This window comes from Heteronotia binoei, chromosome 4 (assembly GCF_032191835.1).
Source record: "Heteronotia binoei isolate CCM8104 ecotype False Entrance Well chromosome 4, APGP_CSIRO_Hbin_v1, whole genome shotgun sequence".
NCBI lineage: Eukaryota > Metazoa > Chordata > Lepidosauria > Squamata > Gekkonidae > Heteronotia > Heteronotia binoei.
This window is the reverse complement of record NC_083226.1, coordinates 102,060,263-102,082,014: the sequence shown is the minus strand read 5'-3', so window position 1 is coordinate 102,082,014 and position 21,752 is coordinate 102,060,263. Positions and strand designations below refer to the sequence as shown.

Sequence of the window (21,752 nt, the reverse complement as noted above, 5' to 3'; positions counted from 1 at the left end):
TTTATTTCTCAAGTCTTTAGAGAGCTGTTTATGGAGCCAACTCAGCTTCTTTAGGCTTTTTTCATTTTTTCCATTGCCATATTTGAATTCTTAATTTTATGCCTATTGTGGGTATGCAATAGTTCCTGTCTTTAATCTCACATAGTATATTACAGGTGGGTACCCATGTGGGCCTAAAGTAGTAGCACAAAGTTTGAGTCCAGTGGCACCTTTAAATGCCAGTTTGGTGTAGTGGTTAAGTGTGCGGACTCTTATCTGGGAGAACCGGGTTTGATTCCCCGCTCCTCCACTTGCAGCTGTGGGAATGGCCTTGGGTTAACCAAAACTCTGGCAGAGGTTGTCCTTGAAAGGGCAGCTGTTGTGAGAGTCCTCTCAGCTCCACCCACCTCACAGGGTGTCTGTTGTGGGGGAGGAAGATAAAGGAGACTGTGAGCTGCTCTGAGATTCGGAGTGGAGGGTGGGACATAAATCCAATATCATCATCTTCTTCTTCTTCTTCTTCTTCTTCTTCTTCTTCTTCTTCTTCTTCTTCTTCTTCTTCTTCTTCTTCTTCTTCTTCTTCTTCTTCTTCTTCTTCTTCTTCTTCTTCTTCTTCTTCTTCTTCAAGACCAACAAAATTTTAGTCATAGATATGAATGTCCTTGGCATTTTGCTGTATTTTTCTAGGATTGCCACAACCATTTTTTTCATTTGTTAGGTCCCAAATTACTCTGTAAAAATACATATCTACATCTTTATGTTTTTTCTGTCAGATTGTATGTGGAAGTTTCAGGCTGCGATCACATGCTATATTATGCAGTTTCAATCCCCTTTCAATGCACTTTCAAACTGTCAGTTCACACAGTAAAATCCAGTTGGATAGTATATTGAATGTGCATTGAAACTGCATTATTTAGCAAGTGTGATTGCAGCCTCAATGTTGTGTTGAACAGACATGGTCCAACTTAGTTTAAATGTGATTATGCTATTTGTAAACATTCAGAAACAGAACAGATGGGGTAAAAACTCCCCCTACTGCCAAAAATTAAAAAAACCTGACAGCAATAGCACATAACTCAAACTACTGTAAGGCCCATTTTCAAACTAATAATAGTTGACTGTTTTGAAGGCTGTACCAATGGCATTTAATGTAATTTAGTTTAATAAAGCTACGTTTTAATATTAAATAACTGCTAGCATTCACATTTATCTTTAGGTTTCCAATTATGAGATGTATAAAAGACAATATATTCAATATACATTTGTAATTTTGATTTCCTAATCAACAACATGTAACTAATGTAATGAAAATATGAGGTTTCAAGATTTTTAAGGGATTTTTGTTCTAGCTACTACATCAATTTAAAAAAAAACTCTGAAAAGAGATAATTGGATTTAGACAACTGTACACTAGGATTATGAGTATGAATCATCAACAGTGGTCATACCCTGCTAAAGTGAATGTGGGAAACATTTAAATGTCCTCTCAAATGCTTCTATATTACTTTAGGCTTAGATCCTAAACTTATCCACAAAGTCATTAAAAATTACCACATTTTTCTCAAAACTTTGAAAGCATATAACCTTACTAATAACATTTACCATCTTCGCCTCAAGACTGAACTGAACACCACAGCCAACAGTGCATACTTTCATCAAGATTCATATAAAATCCTTATGTATGTGTTAAAATATTTATATAAAATATTTATTTCCATATACAACAAAGGCATAAAAATAGAAGTATGCAGCACTATTAAGAACAACTTGAGCATCAGATGCATCCACAGAACCAAAATTACTACATTACAGTGTGGTCATAAGGAGTAACTTGTCTCTTCATTTGGTCATTCCGTGTTTCTACTGGAATTTATGGTCGTGTTGATTAAATAGTGAATTATGTATATGAACTACATTGTGTGGTTGGCTTTTTGAATATGTACATTCAGATTATGGCCTCTGGTTGCCAACAACCACATATCTTCAGTCTCGATAAATATACATCAGTCTTAATGGGGTTAAAAATTAAATTAATGAAGAGCAGAATTAAATCACTACCTTTAACAAAACAGACAACTGTGGGTGGGAGAAAACACAGCTGAGTATCCTTTTCTTCAGATGAATTCCTTCTCTTCCTGTGAAGATATCTGACTTTTTCCCCCCCCATAGCAGCTTTAAAAGCCATTTAGAGGTAGACAAGAGGAGCATCATCTAGGCATTCATTTTGTGAGCAAATTTAGTTGAACGTTTTATGCATGGGCTTTTTAAAAAATGGTCTATTAAGCCAGCAATACACCTCTATATTTATATCCCAAGCATTAAAATCTAACTTTTCTTTAAAAAACCATAGAAGTTGGTATGATGTCACAAATTATTCAAAAGCTATTTTCTTCTTGAACCATGCAAGAGAGAACTTGCCAAAACTAAAGTGACTCCATTGAATTAGTAATAAGCACAAGCAAATGCTGGGAAATACTTCTAAACTGGCAATCATTTAACAGCTTCATCTCTTGAAGTTGACAGGCCTGACACTTATCCAGAAAACTGCAGTCTTTGTTTTTCCAAATAATTTTATGTGGAACTGACAACCAAGAAATGGGATGAGACTGAATATATCAATTCATTATTTAATGGCAACAATACCTTACACTGAAGCTTGCCTTTTGGTAAATTAATAGGCATGCTTGGTACATTGCAACTCGCATACTCCATTCTACATGCAATCTTATGCAATCAGATCTGAAATATAATGCAGAAAAAGTAACTGTCATATCCAAAACAAAGTTTTAAACACACCGTAGTGATGCCAGAGGTTCAGTCCTGAGATATGATGCTAAAATTTACCACAAGATTAGGATTGAGGGTGGTACATACTAACTACTATAAGAACACAACACACTAAGGCCTCTTCAAGGCACTTCAAACAATGGGTGCGATTACACAAGCAATTTGGTCCACTCTAGCCACCCATCCCCTCCAGATCAAATAGGCATGATCAGATGTGCACATCTATCCCCTGTAGCCTACCTGTCCTTACCTTGTTGTAGGATGGGCTGGAAATGGAATAAATAGCTACTGGGTACTTCCTGATGTGCACAGTCTGATTGCTGTGGTACACCTCAAACTATACCTTTTTAAAGCCAGTAGACCATTGGAGAAACTTCCTAGTGTGATCACACCCAATTTAGTTATGTGCACCATTTCATTTTGTGCATCAATCTATAATGCTGATTTTAAATAGCATGCCTTCAAATGTGTGATTTTTAATATAAGAAGGTGTTACAAAAACTGAAGGGAAACTGTATCAATACTGTTTGAAACAGTATTCTGTAGACTGTTATTCTTCATTCGAAGACAGTGTATTTTATATAAATGATTTTTCCAACAATGTTTCCTGATCATACTGGAGACTCTTTTCCCCAGACCACATTATTTGTTCTAAAAACAGAAAACAAAAACTCCCCCCATAGGTTCAGTCCTGAGATACGATGCTAAAATTTATCAAAAGATGAAGATTGAAGGTGGTACATACTATACATGCTATAACAACACAACACACTAAGACCTCTTCAAGGCACTTCAGGCAATGGGTGCAATCACATAAGCAATTTGGTCTGCCCTAGCCACCCCTCCCCTCTAAATCAAATAGGCACAATCACATGAGCACATAAAGTTGTCTTCTTTAAGAAGACCCTTTACATTAAATTATGAAAAATGAGGCTATAAAACTTTTAGTGAATCAAAATTTGCCAGCCCATATACATAAGATTGCTTTTTATGGATGAAATCCTGTCCAGAAATTTTAATGGATGTTGATTCTAATGCCAGAACCGCGGTAAGTGAACATACAGTTGAGATCCACACTCAGATTGAGTATGTCTTTCAGATGCAGGAAGCTAAAAAATGTAATGTGCTGAAACTGCATGACTGCAATTCTAAGAACAGTTTCCTGGGAGTAAGTCTCATTGAATGAAATGGGACTTCTGAATAGACCAGCTCAAGGGTGTGCTTCCTAAGCTAGTCAGCCCAACTCTCAAACCACTGCAAGAACACAGATGAATCAGAGCCTTAAGATGATCTGTCCACTAACTGTTATGTAGTTCTATGTTATGTACCAAAGCAGAATAGTGAAGTAGTTAATAATATATAGTTTAAAGGTATTATCCAATTTCCAATTGTATTCTTTTTTAAATGTAGACCAACTTGATATAGCACAGGAGTATACAGGCTTTATACAGAACCACATAGAATGATTTTATGAATTTCATTGATGCTGTCTTCTTGTTTGGGAGATGAGACTTGGCTCTAACAGAGCAGAGACCTGAATTAATTGACCAACAGAATACACTCTGTCCAGTGTACTTTCCAAACTAGAACACTCTAGCTTTGTTACACAAGGACTAATGTGTGCTACCCTATTTATTCTTTGTCCTCTAGGAGTTCTGAGAGATCTAAATAGCCCTGGAAATACATACATGTTTTCAAAAGCAATTTACATTTCTGTTCAGTACTTTGCCCTTTGAAGAACATTTTGGAATTTTAATACTTCCGGCCCAGACTGCCAATATAGCAACTTTGGTGCTGAGCTCCTAAAATTCTGATACTGGCATAAAAAAATTGTAATTTATTTCAGAGTTATTATGCATCGCTTCTAAGAAATTCAAATGTCCTTACCAGCCCTTCTCAGCAATGACCATATGCAGTGGTATTAATATAGCGTAGTTGCAAACTTCTGCTTTATTGTTGGGGTCTTTTTTTTGGGGGGGGGGCTGTTTGCTTGGGGTTTTTTACATCAAAATCCAATACAGGCTTTGATTTCATTTTCCCTTGACCTCTCCTTATATCTTGGGCACTCTAATTCTGTGAAACCAATGCAAATACTAATACGTATTTTCTCAGTCAAAATTTAAAGAAGTTCTTTACAGGAGGAGGAGATTGGCACACAGAAAGGGCTCAACTGCTCAATGTTTTTAGCAGTCCAGGTTTCACCCATCCATATTGACATACTAAGCAGTTTCTATAGGTGGCAAAGTTAGAAGTACATCCACCATGCTGGCTGCTCTCATTAACGGAGTCCAATTTGCCTGGTGGAATCAGCTCCCTATGGAGATCCGGGCCCTATCTGAATTACTATCATTTTGTAGGGCCTTTAAGACAGAGCTGTTCCATCAGGCCCTTGGTTGATGCAGCGGGCGTCCTATTCCAGCAACTATTCCATCAGTTGGCCTCCCTTGTTGGGACATCATGCTTTACGGGCTATGGTGCTAACCTGTTTATTATCACCATCATTTTGTCTTCGGCTGAAAACTGCTGTATCCTGTGAAATGTGCCCTTCCTGCCTGACAATGCACCTTATTTGTTTTATTGTTCTATTGTTTTGATTTGCTAATTTTATTGTATTGTTTTTAAATTTAAATGGTAGGGTTTTATTGTTGTTCATGTTGTGATCCGCCCTGAGCCTGTTATGAGAAAGGGTGGACTATAAGCCTACTAAACAAACAAGCAAATAAATAAATTTCTATACTCCTCAGTGACATCATAGGGGATCTAATCATATTCCCAGATTGTGTGGGAAAGCACTTGCCACACTCTGCCTTGGGAAACAAAAGTAGAGCAATCCTAAGCAGATCTATCTAGAATTCAGTCTCATTTTATTCAGTGAGGCTTATTCCCACAGACATGTTAATAGGATTTCAGTCTGTGTTTATCAAATGGAAAGTATATCTGTGAGGACTTGTGGGGAAGAAGGCATTAGCTGATCATCCTTCTCAGTCTAATCTCCAGTCTCTCTTAGATTCCCATCACAGCTCTCACTTCTTCACTCCTTCCCCTGGTTTCTCACCTCATTCCCAGCTACCTGATTTATCCTCCCATCTGCCGTTCCACTTTCCCTTATAGCTGTTATCATTTCCATGACTTCTCCTAGTCTCCATTCTTCCTCCTTTTGCTCCATTTTCCTCCCTTCCTTCCATCCATGCTGTCTTCCTCCTGGCTTTGCCTTGTCTGCCTGCCCGCCCATACCTTATTTAGCCAATTACCAGAGTTGGCTAAGCAATCCAAAATGGCTGCTGAGATTTTGTGAGAACATTCTTTGAGATTTCAGTGTTTTAAAACTTTTTCTTATTGCCTCCCTTTATTGGTTTAGATATTTCTGCAAACTTGGAAATGATCTCCCTCCTCTGTACATGTTCTTAATATGTGACTCCAGGGGCATATGATTAGATCTATGATTAACTAGTAGCAACTTTAGTAATGATCCCAATTGCCTTTGTTATATCTATTGCTTTTTGTCTGCAATTCAGCTACAGGTTTTCATGCCAAAGCAAACCTTTAGAAGGTGTTGTACAGGTTTCCTTTTATGATAAGGACTGAAAGGTTAGAAAGAGCAGGTCACATTGGATGATATGTTCACCTACAGTTCAGAAGGTAATCTTGCCTATGTCATTCAAGATCTCAAAGGGTTCTTTGTTTCATACACAGGCTTGCTACTGGATATTTACTGTATTAGATATACAGCATACTGTGATTTCAAGGTACAGTTTTCCTGTATTTGCTATCAGGCATATTAACACTATTTGTGGAAGATATGCAGTCCTACAAGTATTAAAGCTGTATTGTTTTTGCTCTTTGAGAGGATTTCTCATGATGGTTTGTAACATCTGCTACTGGTTTGAAAGCCAGACATTTTTATGGGTCAGTAAGGTACTTGAGCAGGTAAAAACGATAACCGTTGGATATCAGCTTCTTAAGATTTCTGGGGCCAAATTAGACATTACACAACTTCAGGTAATATTTTCCCAATCTTTTAAGGATCTTAATTATTTTCCTCCCAGCTGTTTTTCTGTTCAAAATCACATACTCAGGATCCTTAGACCACAGAAGCAATTTTGAATGACATGTAGGGAACAAAGCAGAGTCAAGTAGCACCTTGAAGACCAACAAAGTTTTATTCAAAATGTAAGCTTTCATGTGCTCTAAGCACACTTCATCAGACAGTAGGATGGAATGGCAAGCATTCCTAAATATAGAGAAATGGGCAGTGAATCAGCATGCAAAATTATGGAAATATCCCTTAGCAGATTAAAAGATCACAAACCAGGGCCTAGCGACTGCCAGCCTGTCCCCACTGGGCTAAAAAACAAACACAGTAATAGATGTCAGAATAGCAGATTGATGTCTATTAAGTATCCTGCAATAAATGAGAGTCTGCTCTAGTTTAAAAGGAGAGCATAAGATTATCAGAGGCTTAAACATGTAACACACATATAAAAACATCATTCATTGGGTGACCTCAAAGATGCTGTTTTGCTGCAAAGGAACTTCAAGAACAGAATGGAGAGGGAAATTGCTGAATTACAAATTATTATGAAACTTGGAACAAACACCTCCCCAGGACTGAACAGGGATATTGGATTTTTATCTCATTACATATACTAAACCCACTTTCACCAAGTATAGATATATATCCACAGTATTCCAATGTATTTCTTTTAGAATAGTGTATCAGAAAAAATGTTTTTTGTATTGACATACTCAAATAAGGGACATTGGCTGTTTATCTCATTACATAGACTAATCCACTACAGTAATGCATTTTTTTAAAAAAAATGGCAAACTAGAATGATATTGTTATATGTGTGTTACATGTTTAAATTAAGCCTCTGAGAATCTTATGCCCTCTTATTAACCTAGAGCAGACTCTCATTTATTGCAGGATACTTAATGGACATCAATCTGCTATTCTGGCATTTATTACTGGTTTTGTTTTTTTAGCCCAGTGGACACAGGCTGGCAGTCGCTAGGCCCTGGCTTGTGATTCTTTTAATCTACTAAGGGACATTTCCATGATTTTGCATGCTGATTCACTGTCCACTTTCTTTATATTTAGAACTGCTTGCCATTCCTTCCTTCTGTCTGAAGAAGTGTGCATGCATAAAAAAGCTTACATTCTGAATAAAACTTTGTTGGTCTTAAAGGTGCTACTTGACTCTGCTTTGTTCTACTGCTTCGGACCAACATAGCTGCCCACCTGGATCTATGTAGAGAACAAGTTAAGCATCCCCCCCCCCCCCATGTCTTCATTGTGCTGACCACTGCCTCTGCAGACACAAAGACCAAACTTCCTGGACCCTTCTGAAGGACCTTGTGCACACACAGACAGAAGAAAGCTAGAATCTGCTTTTTGTGTTAGGGAAGGGGTGTTTGGTTTTATTTGCCATAGAAAAGGAGGAATTTCCAAGATCAAAGATGTAAGGAAGTCTGTGTCTATGGCTAAGTCAAAAATGCACAGCTCTGAGGTAGCTATTTAGGAGACATTCTGTGCTTTGCTAAGTTAGATGGTTGGGAGCAATTCAAAACTCATGGGAGTTTTTTCTGTTCCATTTCCTTTGGATGTATTTCCAGCCCAGGACTAAATAAGTAAGTAGATATGAGCAGGGCTTTTTTTAGTAGAAAAAGCCCAGCAGGAACTCATTTGCATATTAAGCCACACCCCGGTGTCACCATTGTTTCACAAAGGACTTTTATTGTAGAAAAAGCCCAGCAGGGACTCATTTGCATATTCGGCCACACCCCCTGATGTCACCATGTTTCACACAGAACTTTTTTTTGTAGAAAAAGCCCAGCAGGGACTCATTTTATTTTTTTATTTATTTATTCGATTTATATCCCGCCCTCCCCACCGAGGCGGGCTCAGGGTGGCTCACAACATAACATTCAACTATCGGCTTAATAAATAGTGGGTGTTGTAACAATTTGGGAGAGTCCTAGTGTCGCCATGGATGACACTCGGTTCATCGCCTGACTGGATGTCGCATCATCAGCATGGACACTGAAGTCACCCAGGATCAGAAGCCTTGGGTACTCCAATGCCCAGCCTGTTACGGCTTCCATCAGGGACAGTAAGGCGCCAGCTGGTGTGTTAGATGGTTGGTACACCAGCCAGATCGCCAACCCCTCCCCAACGTCCCACGCCAGACCGGCACGTTCAATACCCTTGATCTCCGAGGCTGGGAGAGTCTGGAAGGAGTAAGCCTGTCGTATGAATAGGGACACCCCTCCCCCCCGCCCGCTAGTCCGTGACTGGTGAAAGACCGAGTATCCTGGGGGTGCCATCTGTGAGGCAGCTACGGTCTCGCCATCGCACATCTAGGTCTCAGTCATGCAAGCCATTTACGTATTAGGCCACACATCCCTGACACCAAGCCAGCCGGAACTGCGTTCCTGCTCAAAAAAAGCCCTGGATATGAGAAATGCATTGGTAGCACTAGTGTGGTTGCCATTGACAGAGCACTGAACTAGGCAGGATCTGGGAAATCCAGGTTTGAATTCCCACTCTGCCATGGAAGCTCACTGGATGACCTTAGTTCAGTCACATACTTTCATCTAAGTTAGACTGATTCCCCACTAGCTCTGACTGATTACCCTGCTCTCACTCTCCTCTTCTCCGTGGGGCTTCCATTGGATTTTGTACAAGTGGCCCTGAGGCTGCAACTCGCTCCGCCTCTTTCATGCGGCAAACAAGATCCTCTAAAAACCGGTTTCTGTTTGCCACACGAAAGAGGCAAAGTGAGCTGCAGCCCCAGGGCAGCTTGTGTGAAATCCGATGGAAGCTCCCGTGGAGGAGAGTGGGATAAGGCTAGTGGGGAATCGATCTTACTTCACAGGATTGCTGTCACAATGAAATAGAGGAGAGGAGAGGAGAAAAGCTGCCCTGGGGAGAAAGATGGGAAATAAATGAAATAATAGGTGGCACCCCTGCTTGCCACACTGGATAACTCTACTGTAGATACCTGCTAATACTTTATGCACCTTTTAAATGTACTATAAATAAATACTATCACTAGGATTTTTAAAAAATGTTAAACATAAAGCAAGATTCTGACACTGACAAGCAATTGGTAGTTTGTGAATCTAGCTTTTTTTGACTATTGCTAGAAAGGGGCAAATTCTACTCCTTTATGTATTATATTTGTGATACCTGACTACCCCCCCCCCCCATCCTATCCTGCAATTTAGAAGTAAAGTGTAGCCTGAAATACAAAAATCTATTCACAGGATTCTTAAGGCCTTGGCTTGCCCAGTAGGATTTTTTAATTCTTTTCCACTGAATGTTAAACCACTTTTCCATTTTGCAAAAGGCTTTGGGATGTCTCTTTTGTTTTAAAAGTGATTTGTCATGTGATGTGGGGTTCTACTACTGTTCGAGAAACATTATGTCCGAAGTCTTGTGCACATAAACAACTGCATAGTTTGATAATGCCAGCCAATAACTACAAAATTGAAATTACATCCATAATTTGAGTGGGCGGTGGGCAGTAATATGCTAGACAGATTAGAAAATGTCATTTGTTAAGTAGTGGCATATTCCATTTTTGTTGGTTTAGCGAGTTCTCCTGTAATCCAGCAGAATACCCCAGTAGTTAGCAACATGTATTAAAGTTTGAAGTAATAAGCTGTCCATAGCTCACACATGGATTTGTAGCTTACTAGTGTGGTACCGGTTAATTTTTTTCTGATGTTTTAAATTTTATATCTGTTTTTTAAAATTGAGTTTTATTGTATCTTATTGCATTAAAGCACGAGGTATTCTGGGTTTTTTCCCCCTCTCTCTTCTTGTTTCTTTTGTTTTATTGCTGAATCTGGTTGTTTGATGCTATGGCAATATGTGTTAATGCAATTAAGTGAATTGAAAATAAATTGAATTGAAAATTGTAGCTGCTAGTGCTTTTGATATTAAATTTAACCAGTTGAGTTTGGCATGCACAATAACAACATGCCTATTCACAAATCTCAGGCAAACTAATATTACAGAACAGGAATGTTGCAAGTGCTAACAAAACCATATAAATAAGATCATCCAATTATGCAAAATATTAACTGAAATGGATTAAAATTTAAGTTTCATTTCAATGACAGTGAAACAGAAACAGATTGTAGAAATTAACAAAATTTAGGGCTTATTAATCATTTCATGAGTATTATCATGTAACTCTGATCCTGTTGCTGTCTTTGATAAATATTGACCTTTCAGTGTTCTGTAGAACTCTGTATGGTGCAGATCTGATTTACAAGAATTAGTCTCTGAGCTGATATGCTGAACCACTATGTACCATAGATCACTCCAGTCAAAACAATGAAGTTAATTTGCTTTTTAATTAGTATGTAATTGATTCAGATAATATGATTTCTACAGTAAAATAAATACATTTGAAATATTTATGTATTTTAATTATGCAAGAAGTTGATGTGACAGAACTGTAAAAACCCCAAACTCATAATATAATTTCAAAATATTTATTATGAAATACCATGAGTTAGGGATTATTCACAAAATAAAGTAACTTTCTATTTTAAATATAAATTAAAGATATTTAAAATTCTGACTATTAAAAATCCAGACTATTAACCATCCAGACTGTGTTATAAATCATAACACCCTAGACTATACAAATCCATTTAAACTAAGAGCCCTGATTTTTCAGGCTATTACTTTAATCTTGTAGTGGGTTGTTTATGAATGACAGCAATACTAACTTCAAAATTACATATTTATGTGAGCATAATATTCTGGTTTATTTTCAGTGAAGCCAAAATACTGATCAGACTGAAACAACAAATCATTAATTAAGATTCTTTAAGAACAGCTTGGTTAACCGTCCTAAACAGAGTTACACTCTTCTAAACTTATTAAAATCTATGGATAGAGTATAGATCTGCTTATAATCACATGGCAAAATATATAACCCACATACACAATTAAAAGGCACACATAATGAATTCTTGCAAGATTAATTTGGATTTGCAGATATTATTCTAAAAAGTTGTCTTTTACAATTCAGAACAAGTCCATATAATGGCTATCATTGCCAGTTTAATTATTAGTGTTATGAATGCCATAGCTGCACTATAAGAATCACTTCTGGGGTTTAGGAGGTTTTCTTTCTGTAACTTAAAGAAGAATTTGTTTGGCAGGCACATTATAGTCTCGTTGGGATCTGTTTAAATGAATTATTCATTTCAAAGCTCTGGAAAAAAAAGACAAAATGGTAGCAGGTGATCAACTTTAGGGTGGCTGCAGAATAGAATGTCAGGAAACTGGATCCAAGTCAGAAATTCAATTACTTAATGACAATGATCTTGTTTCACTGTTTGGCATCTGATGACCCATTAGGAGTGTCCCTGTCATACAAATCTTTTGATGATTTGGAAGACTCCACCAGCAGACTTTTTTTTAAAAGCTAAAAATCTATCATTTTAACTTTTCCCTTTTAAACTGGTGACATTTTAAACCAGTGTCCCCAAAATACACACAGATACTACTGGTAGAACCTTTAGGGGAGCTGACTGAAATTTGAAACTGAAACAATTCACCTGATGTGTAAATTTATCAAAAGTATTTAAAGAATTAAAGAATAAAAAGTCCTGCCTCAGTTCTATGGATTCTGAACTAGACTTTCCATTTCACACCCGTCATTTGAGTAGTACTGATGGATAAGGCATATTGCACCTTCAAGGATCCTGAGATAATAACTATATTCTTAACCTTGGGCACATGCTGAGAACTTGCTTGTACTAAGCTGCAACAAACCTAAAGAACTGAGCATTTACAGCTTGGTTGAATGAATCCAGGCTGGTTGCCCAAATAGGAAGGAGCATTTTATGAACTGATTGGATTCCTCACTTATGAAAGTTTTACACACCCTTTGATTTATCCTTGGAGTACAGTCCTTTGGTACCCATAGATGAACCTGCAGTCTTGTTTCATCCTGTGAAGGTGATGTAAATGGAGAAAGGGAGATACATACTTGTATAAGTGTATTATAAGATGTCCATACAAAACACTGCATGACACGCAAAGTGCCTGTTTCAATGTCACAGCAGTATGTGGTTACCTAACAGAATCAGATCAAACTGATGATATGATCAGCCATTTTTAATGGATGTTATTCTTTACCTTGCCAAACTATTCACTAAAAGGCACCAATAATGACCAAAAAAATATGGATAAAATATTTACAGAATGAATTGAGCCTGGTCTTTCTTTCTTTCTTTCTTTCTTTCTTTCTTTCTTTCTTTCTTTCTTTCTTTCTTTCTTTCTTTCTTTCTTTCTTTCTAAAGAACTGTAAAGAAGCTGCAAATCCAGATTTCAACTAGAAATATGAAATGCAAACCTGCAATAAATTAATGTGCTGCTTCTTTTCCTAAACTTCTAGTCCCAGAATACATCCCCTAAACAAAAAGATTTCCCCCTTCACAGTTTACATCACTGCCTCGGGGGCCAATGTGTAAAATGCAGAGACAGAGAGAAATGAGCCCTTGGTTTGTATGTCTTTAAAATAAAGAAAGGCTGGAAAGCAACGGTAATTGTTATGTTGTCCAGCCACACATCATTCTCACACCCTCCCTCTTTCTATCCCGCCCCGCTCTCCAAAGCCCGGTCTCTCTTTCTCTGTGGGTCGGTTTTGCTCTCCCAGGCAAGGCTGAGCAGGCAGCGCAGAGAACGATCATGGCTGAATGTGTGTGTGTGTGCGCCTTGCAGAATCCCACCGCAGGAGGCGACGGGGAAGCCCGGGCGCGCGGCAGCCAAGGCCAGCGCGGCGACTAGCAGGGATTTGCCCGGGCTGCTGGACAGCTACCAGAGGCACCTCGGGGCCGGGCTGGGACGGCCCGGGGCCGGAACTGGGCACCCTCGCTCGGAAATGTTTCGGAGAAAGCGTCGATGTGAGCGGCCGACCAGGCGCTGGCTCCGGTTGCGCGCTCCCTGAGTCGGGGGAACCCCCGCCCGCAGTCGAGCAGCTCGCCTCGCCCTCCCTCCCTCCTCCCTGCGCCAGCCAGTCAGGGCTTCCCCGCGCCAATGCGCAGCCCCGCTCCCCTAAGAGACAGCTGCCAGCTGGGCGCGCCGCGAGGTCCCCGCCAAGGTCACCCTCTGCCTGGCCAGCTGCCCTCCAAGGGTTAACGAATCCCCCTCTCCCGGGCCACCGCCTTCCCCGGCCCCCTCCCGCGGACGGGCGGAGGAGGAGCGCCAGCAGCACCGCCTCGCACACCAGCCTGGCATTCCGGGATTTCCCTTTGTTCAGAGCCGGGAATCCTCTTCCAAGCTTTCCTTGGCGCTCGCGCTCCCGCCCCCCCCCTCCCCGCAGTCCTCAGGCCTCTTCCTCCCGACCACTTCCATGCATTTCCAAAGGAACTGCTCCGGGGCAAGTACTTTGAGGACCGCTGTTTTTTAATTGCATTTTTGCGGGGTAGCCTTGAATGCTACTGGCAAACGATGCATTGCTAAGAGCTTTGAGAAAACCGCGAACCTCCACTGCATACATCCTATCTGAAGGTTAAAAAAAGGAGGTAACCCCCATCCATTACATCACACCGCAACCTATTTTCACAAAAGGCCAGCGCTGCGAAAGTCAGCCATACATCTCGATTCCTGGTCAGGATAGGATTTTGCCCGTTGAGGCAAGGGACACTCGGGGTAATTTCACCGAGAAACATTAATTAATTCATGCCATTGTGAAGTCTCCCCAAGTGCTTACATGCACTTTGCATGTAACTTTGCAGAACTGCACGGAGATGCCTCCATGTGCTGCACATGAAGGTGCAAACCTATTAATATTTCGGCCTGTTTTTTCCTTATAGAGACCGTGGATCTGCCACTGTGACTCCACCACCCTCACATCCCCGGGGGGGGGGGGTGGGCTATCTATTAGTGAGTAAACTGAGAAGGGTTTAGGCGATTGAGTAATTACTCGAGAGGAAAGCCCCGCTTTAAAAGCCCTGGAGGCCTCCAGATGGGGGGGGGGGGTTGAAATAACCCTTACCTGACCGAGCAGAGCTTGTAGCAGCAGCTGCCGCGGGTGGTGCTGGTGACAGCTCCCCTCCTCCCTCCCCGGCAGCGAGTGTCTGGCGGTGGCAGGTGGAATCCCCCCTGGGCAGATAGAGAGGAGCGGGCGGGGGGCGGTGGAGGAAAGAGGAGATGCGGCGCGCGCCCACTGGGCTAGGCGTCACAGGCACCAGCGCCGGCACGCGCCGCGCCTGGGATTCTCTCGCGCTGCCCCTCCCCTTCGCGCGCGCTTCTTCTCACGCTGCAGCTTTCCCCCCCCTGCAGGTGACGTGATGCCCGTTGTTTTGGTACGCCCGACCAATCGGACTCGCCGCCTGGATTCTACGGGAGCCGGGATGGGCCCGTCGTGGCGGCAACAGGACTCCCCTCTGCCGCCCAGAACGCATTGCGCAGGGTGCACCAGCGCCTGGTCCTCCTGCAGCTTTAACAGCTCTGACATGGAAACACCATTGCAGTTCCAGCCGGGCTTCTGCTCAGAGCAGCAGCAACAGCAGCAGCGCCCACACCCGCATTACCCGCCACAGCCAGCCAGCCAAGAGAAGGCGGCAGCGGCGCAGCAGCAGCAGTCCAGCCCATGCCTCCAGTGCAACCACTGCGCCTTTTACGGGGCTGCGGCTGCCGCGGGCGATAACCTGCAGCTGCTGCTCCGTACTTCGTCGCCGCTGGCAGGTGCTTTCCGGACTCGCTCCTCGCCGCTCTCGTGCTCGGCAGCCTCTTCCCGCCAGGGCAGCCAGCTCAACGTGAGCGAGCTGACCCCTTCCAGCCATGCCAGTTCGTCCCGGCAGCCCCCCCACTACGCCCAGTCGCACTACTCCCAGTACCACCAGTGCCATAGCCAGCAGCAGGCGGGCAGCCCCCACAGCAGCGGCAGCCACCCCTCGTGCCAGCAGCAGCGCCGGGAGAGCAACCCCTTCACGGAAATAGCCATGAGCAGCTGCAGGTACAACGGCGGCGTCATGCGCCCTCTCAGCAACCTGAGCTCGTCCCGCAGGAACCTCCACGAGCTCGACTCCGAGTCCCAGCCGCTGCAGCCCCAGCTCCCGCCGCACTCCAGCCCCAGCGCCTCGCTCGCCGCCTCGGCTGCTGCCGCCGGCGCCGGCCCGGAGATCGTGGTCTCCAAGCCCGAGCACAACAACTCCAACAACTTGGCGCTCTACGGCGGCGGCGGCGGCGGCGGCGCTGGCGGAGGGGGCGGCAGCCAGACCAACAGCGGCAGCAAGTCTAGCAAGAAGAAGAACCAGAACATCGGCTACAAGTTGGGCCACCGCCGGGCGCTCTTCGAGAAGCGCAAGCGCCTCAGCGACTACGCGCTTATCTTCGGCATGTTCGGTATCGTGGTCATGGTTATCGAGACCGAGCTCTCCTGGGGCGCCTACACCAAGGTATACTCCCTCGCTCTCTTCCCTCCTTTCCTTTCCCTTCTTTTTATTTCATTCTTTTCTCAGTCCGTTCCCCCTTTTTTCCCTCTCCTCTTCACCTACTCTTTTCTCCTTTTAAAATCTGATCCTTCACGGGTAAGAAAGTTCCGATTGCTTCAGTCGCTTTTTCATTCCAAGCAATGCAACCAGAGGACTCCGGTCGTAAACATGTTAATTTCAAAAGTGAGCCTTGCAGGCTAGAGAGCCACGGCTTCTGTTGCTCCGCTGGATCCACAGTCTTACGTTGCCGCTGAAGCCTGTGGGGTGCTCCAGTTAGTTGGTGCCGATCGCTTCGAATCTCACCTACTTGCTCTTGCATACCACTGGTAGGGTGGATCGCAGCCTTGCTTGCCTTGTCTGCAGATGTGCCAGACTGACCTTTCATCCATTGCGCAGTGCCAGGGTAGTACAAAGATTTGCCCACTTTTACAACCAGTCAAGGCTAACCTAGTAAGGGTTTCCAGATCATCCCTATATTCTGAATGAATGTTGTCTCCAGCACTAAGATGCCCTGCATACACTTCAACTGTCAAAGTACCTGGCATGTTAACACTTACAGCTTCAAGTCTCAGCTGTATGCCAAGCCTGGCCTCTTTGTTATACTACAGGCAGTGAAATGGATAGAGGAGAATGGGAGAGTAATTTGCTAAAATCATTTTAAAGACCAGCTGATGTTTTTTGAGCTTTACAACAAGCCTTTTAGTTTTGTATAATTAAAAAGACAAGCTGTTTTGTTAGGCTGGCAAGTAACTTTGTTTATAGACTAACTCACTTTCTATTGCTTTGGTGAACCCTTAAACAGTCACCTGTTTTAGCACTGATTTCATTTGCTACAATGAGTTTGTTTTTAGACCACTGGCATTTTTTCTTGCAACAGAGTCTGTATTCCCCTCTGCGATGCTTGGGATGAAGGACTAGAGATCAATGTAAAAATTATCTATTTTTCTGTTGCAGGAATCGCTGTATTCATTAGCCCTAAAATGCCTTATTAGCCTCTCTACAATCATTCTACTTGGTCTGATTATTGTATACCACGCAAGAGAAATTCAGGTATGTTCTACTTAAGAATCTGAGGCTTGCTGCTACCTGTGTTTCAAGGACATTTCTGTGAAATTAAGCAGACTGCACTGATGCATTCATACTGAATATATAACAACAAAGCTGCATACATCCTGTATTGTTGTTTGTGATGCCCGGAAACAGTAGTCTGCATGTACTAGTTATGCTTTGCTTGCCTTAGAGGTGATTTGTTAATGCAAATGAGAAGGGGCTATAATACCTGTCCTTCTCCAATAACTGCATGCTATGCTAATCCATATGCTCTCACTAGATCACATGATTAGCTGTGAAGGCATCAGTCACCTTGGTTATGCTTTACTAAATGTCTAACATGCAAATATATGACCTGATATTTTAAAAAAGTTTTTAAAAGAACTCTAAGAAAAAATACAGATTTGAATGCGGTTAATCATTGTCTATAATGTTTGCAGTCCTCTGAGAATGACCAATGAGAATATTTGTAATGGTCCACTAAGAACGCCTTTGGTTTAAGAGTGAATGATTTAGCATTGTTTTTAGCTAAATACATTCATTCTTGATTTTAAGTGAATGATTATACTCTTTCCAAGTCAGATACTTTCTGAATTGGAGGAGAGAGAGAGTCACTTATGAAATGTGGCTTCTCAACCTATCTTCTTGTGACGAAATAGGCATTTATACTTCTGAAGTGTTGGGGTATATTCCCCCCCCCCCCATGAATGCATGTTTACTTGGAATTAAGTCCCATTGATTTCAGTGGGACTTAATTCAAGGCAAGTGTGTATAGGATTGCAGTCATGGAATCATATTACCATGGAGGGAAAATGTTGAATTTGAAGGATGTCTTCCAGTCCTAAATAATGCTATAATTTTTTTAAAATAAAGAAATCCAACAATCAAGCCAATAATAAATATATTTCAAAAACTTAAGATTTTCCAGTATGTTTACATGTAATATATTAATGGAAGAAAGTATCACCATGTGCAGTGGGCTGGCATTATATAGGAAAGCTTATTTTATTAGGATATTTCACAATTAAGCCACGAACCCTGATGATTTTGTATCTTTCACTTAGAAGACTACCTCCAGGAAAAATATATGGGTTTTGGTTCAAGGTCATAGAGCTGATTGACCTAATCAGTAGAATACCCTGAACAGACACTCTATTTAAAAGGCTTTTTGTGGGGGGATGGATCTGACCTGTCTGAGTTTTTTAAAAATGCGATTCTAGTAGGAAAACTTATGCAAAAACATGATTTTAAAGATATGATTTATAAAGAATTTTTGTATCTTTCTTCCTTGGAATTTATAATGAATTCACTGAATACCCTTTTAAACATGTTTTCAGTAAATCAGCATTTTTTTAAAAAAATTACAATAATATCACATAATTTTAATAAATTCTAAATAAATCAAGCCATTCTATTAAAGGCTATTTGTCACAAAAGGAAATGAGCAAAGTTTTACTACCAAATGAACTCAGATGACAGAGCACATCTGCATAATATAGTATAGATTCCTGTAAGCAGAATTTTTATTTATACCAATTGCATAGAACAATCTTATTTAGGAATAAAGCTGTGGTATATGAAATGAAAATGGATCCATTACCACTGTCACTTGCATGCTTACCTGATAACAAACCTCACTGAACATAATGGAACTTACTTCAGAGTAAATATGCTTTGGATAGAGTAACAATTTATAAAAATGAACATTGCTTATAGCCAGGGGTTATTTTTGTAGAAAAATAGGTGGTGGAGCTCATCCAGAGATTGTTATGCAGCTGCACATACTATTCAATGGACAAGGAGGTGGAACTCTCAGAAGGAGCATGTGGAACTCTCAGAAAGGTTCAGGAGCTGTGCTTCTGTGAGCTCCCACTGAATCTGAAGCCTGCTTATAGCTAATTTGTTTCTACCACTTAATTCAGCACAGCAGAATTTATTATAGTGTTTCAGTCCAATAAAATGTTGAAGAAATGAGCTTTACACTTTCTTGCTGATCTGTAAAGCACATCCTTATGTAATAAGAGTTAACTTATAGTTAAAGTTTTGTAACTACTTCTAAGACCCATTTACAGTGATCTACAATAAAGCACAACTAGTTTTACTACGTTTGAAATAGTTTTTATTTATTTATTTTCTTTTATTTATATCTTGCTCTCCCTGCTCTCTCTTTGATATTAAAATAATTATCTGATGGGGATCTAATATCTGCAATGATGCAAATTCTGCTCTGAACTGATGACATGATGGCTCTTTGACAGTCATTGTATTTTAAGACAAAGTTGCTTACGTGATTCTATTTATAATTTTATCTAGATTAGCTGTGTACATTGAGAAAAAGGTTTAATTAACAGGTTACAACAGCAGGGAATGACTTCTCTAATATCTGGTAACCTGACAATGCAGCATTATTTCCTAAAACATTGTTTTAGTTTTAAGGGAAGCAATACTGTATTGTCAGGTTACCAGATATTATCTGTTATAGTTTGTTAACAAAGAATGAAAGTAACTGCAGTTTCCAAAAAGTCTTGCATGGAACCCTCCATTAAGTAATTCCCCCTTTGGTTTCCTAGTATCACACTCCACAAAGATCTTACTGATAGAAAGCTGAAATTCTGTGACATTATAATTGAGACTATGTATTTTTTAGTTCTAATAAAGGCTTTCGAGGTGGTCTGTAAGCCCCCATCAGTTTTAAATCTATCCAAACTTAATTAGCTTAGTTGAAGCTTTTAACAAGACAGTTAATTGTACAGGAGCGAGCATGAAATCCTGGTGGAGCTCCAATAAAATATGTTTATATAGATATACATTAGAAGTTCAGTTTTCATAGTGGAAAGATGATAACTATCAACTCTCCATAGCTTGCAGGCTTTCCATTTCAGCACTGTGGACAGCTCTAAATATCAAAAGCCTTGTCTATTCTTGATTGGGCAATTTAACCTTCCCTCCCCAAAATACATGCATAAGTAAGTATGTAGTAAAGTAATCTTTTAAAGTTACTTCAATTTTAAATTACTTGTATAAAACCAAATCTTTTATTTCTATTAAATATATATATATGTAACACAAGCTGCATTTTCTGACAGCATAATCTGGCCAGACATAAAAGAAAAGGATGCAAGGATTGTATAGATGAGAGGAATCACTTTTATTCTGAATGGATTTTAAAGGTGATGACTACTCCCTAAGCATAACCACAGCCTTCTAAATCAATTGAAGTAAGTGGGTTTAGAAAGGTATAACTTTAAGATTGCACTGTGAAGCTGCACTTACTAGGGACTTGTCTCTGAGATAAGTTAGTTTTTTGTGCATGGTTAATTCAGTTCTGGTGGTTTTTCCAGTTCTGTCATCTGTGCTATTCTATGCTGGGTTATATTAAGTGAAAAACTGATGTTTCTGCACAGCCTAGTCTTCATGCTCTAAATCCATTTCTAAAACCAATTATTCTTCAACTCTTAATGAATATGGGATTTAAAAATATTTTGCAATGGATGCTTTTGTCAAAATAGCACCTTTGTCAAAAAGCAGCACTGTTGTGTAACTCTTTTGTTTTGTTTTTCAAATGAGAGCCATTATAAATACTTGAGACACTACTTTATTAAAAAAATCACATATTTTCTGAGTTTTAGTAGTTAACAAAGGAACATTTTTTTATCTGAGACACTTAACATAATATGAAGATCATGCTTTAGGCCAACAGAGGGAGGTATATATTTTGCTTCAGAAGAATCTCAAGAAACACATGCTGGCTGGGAAGAAAATCCTAATGCAGATTGCTGACTTTTTGAGATTCAAGTTAAAAACTTAATTTTTCCTAAGGCGAGCTGTGGTTAATAAAATCATATTTCCTCATCGAGTAATCATTTTTTACTCTTTTTTGAGCTTGGAAAAGTTAATAGCTCATGTATTTGAAAACTTCAACCAACCTCTGCCAAACAGAATATAGTAATGCAAATAGAGCTAATGATGTGCAGTATAAGATATGCATGCACTATTTTCTGCAATATTTGTTTAGAATTACAGAATTATTCCTTCAATTTTCTGAACATATGGCTGCAGGTACATTTATTTATTTATTTTTATTTATTTAGGATTTGTATCCCGCCCTTCCCACAAGTGGCTCAGGGCGGCTTCCAACAATTATTATTATTATTCCAACATTGGAATGCACACCATAGCCCTTGAAGCCCAACATTGGAATGCACACCATAGCCCTTGAAGCCCAACATTGGAATGCACACCATAGCCCTTGAAGTATGCTTATCAGTTGAGGCACATTTGATTATTTATGTGTATAGGCTTAGCAGATTTCAAGCTATGGCATTCAGTGCCATTGTATTCAATTTAAAATGAGAGAAATTAGTCTTCCGATTATGAACATGCAATTCAAATGGCATGATTTTATATTGTATTGTTATAGCCACATCACTGATTTTCATCTAGCGGCACTATATTGGTTTATTTCC

The 21,752-nt window shown here is 40.5% G+C and overlaps 1 protein-coding gene across 2 annotated transcripts in view; it reads left to right on the top strand.

Moving 5' to 3' along the window:
* The first annotated feature begins 14,857 nt into the window (after positions 1-14,857).
* The window catches only part of KCNN2 (potassium calcium-activated channel subfamily N member 2), a 173,819-nt gene continuing 166,924 nt past the window's right edge, over positions 14,858-21,752 (top strand). For both annotated transcript variants that reach the window (XR_009555265.1, XM_060235589.1), the window contains exons 1-2: positions 14,858-16,200; positions 17,191-17,286. Coding sequence is in view for 1 of the 2 variants with exons in the window: in XM_060235589.1 (XP_060091572.1) it covers positions 15,091-16,200; positions 17,191-17,286 (1,206 nt within the window). In the remaining variant the exon portion in view is untranslated. The remainder of the gene's footprint in view (positions 16,201-17,190; positions 17,287-21,752) is intronic.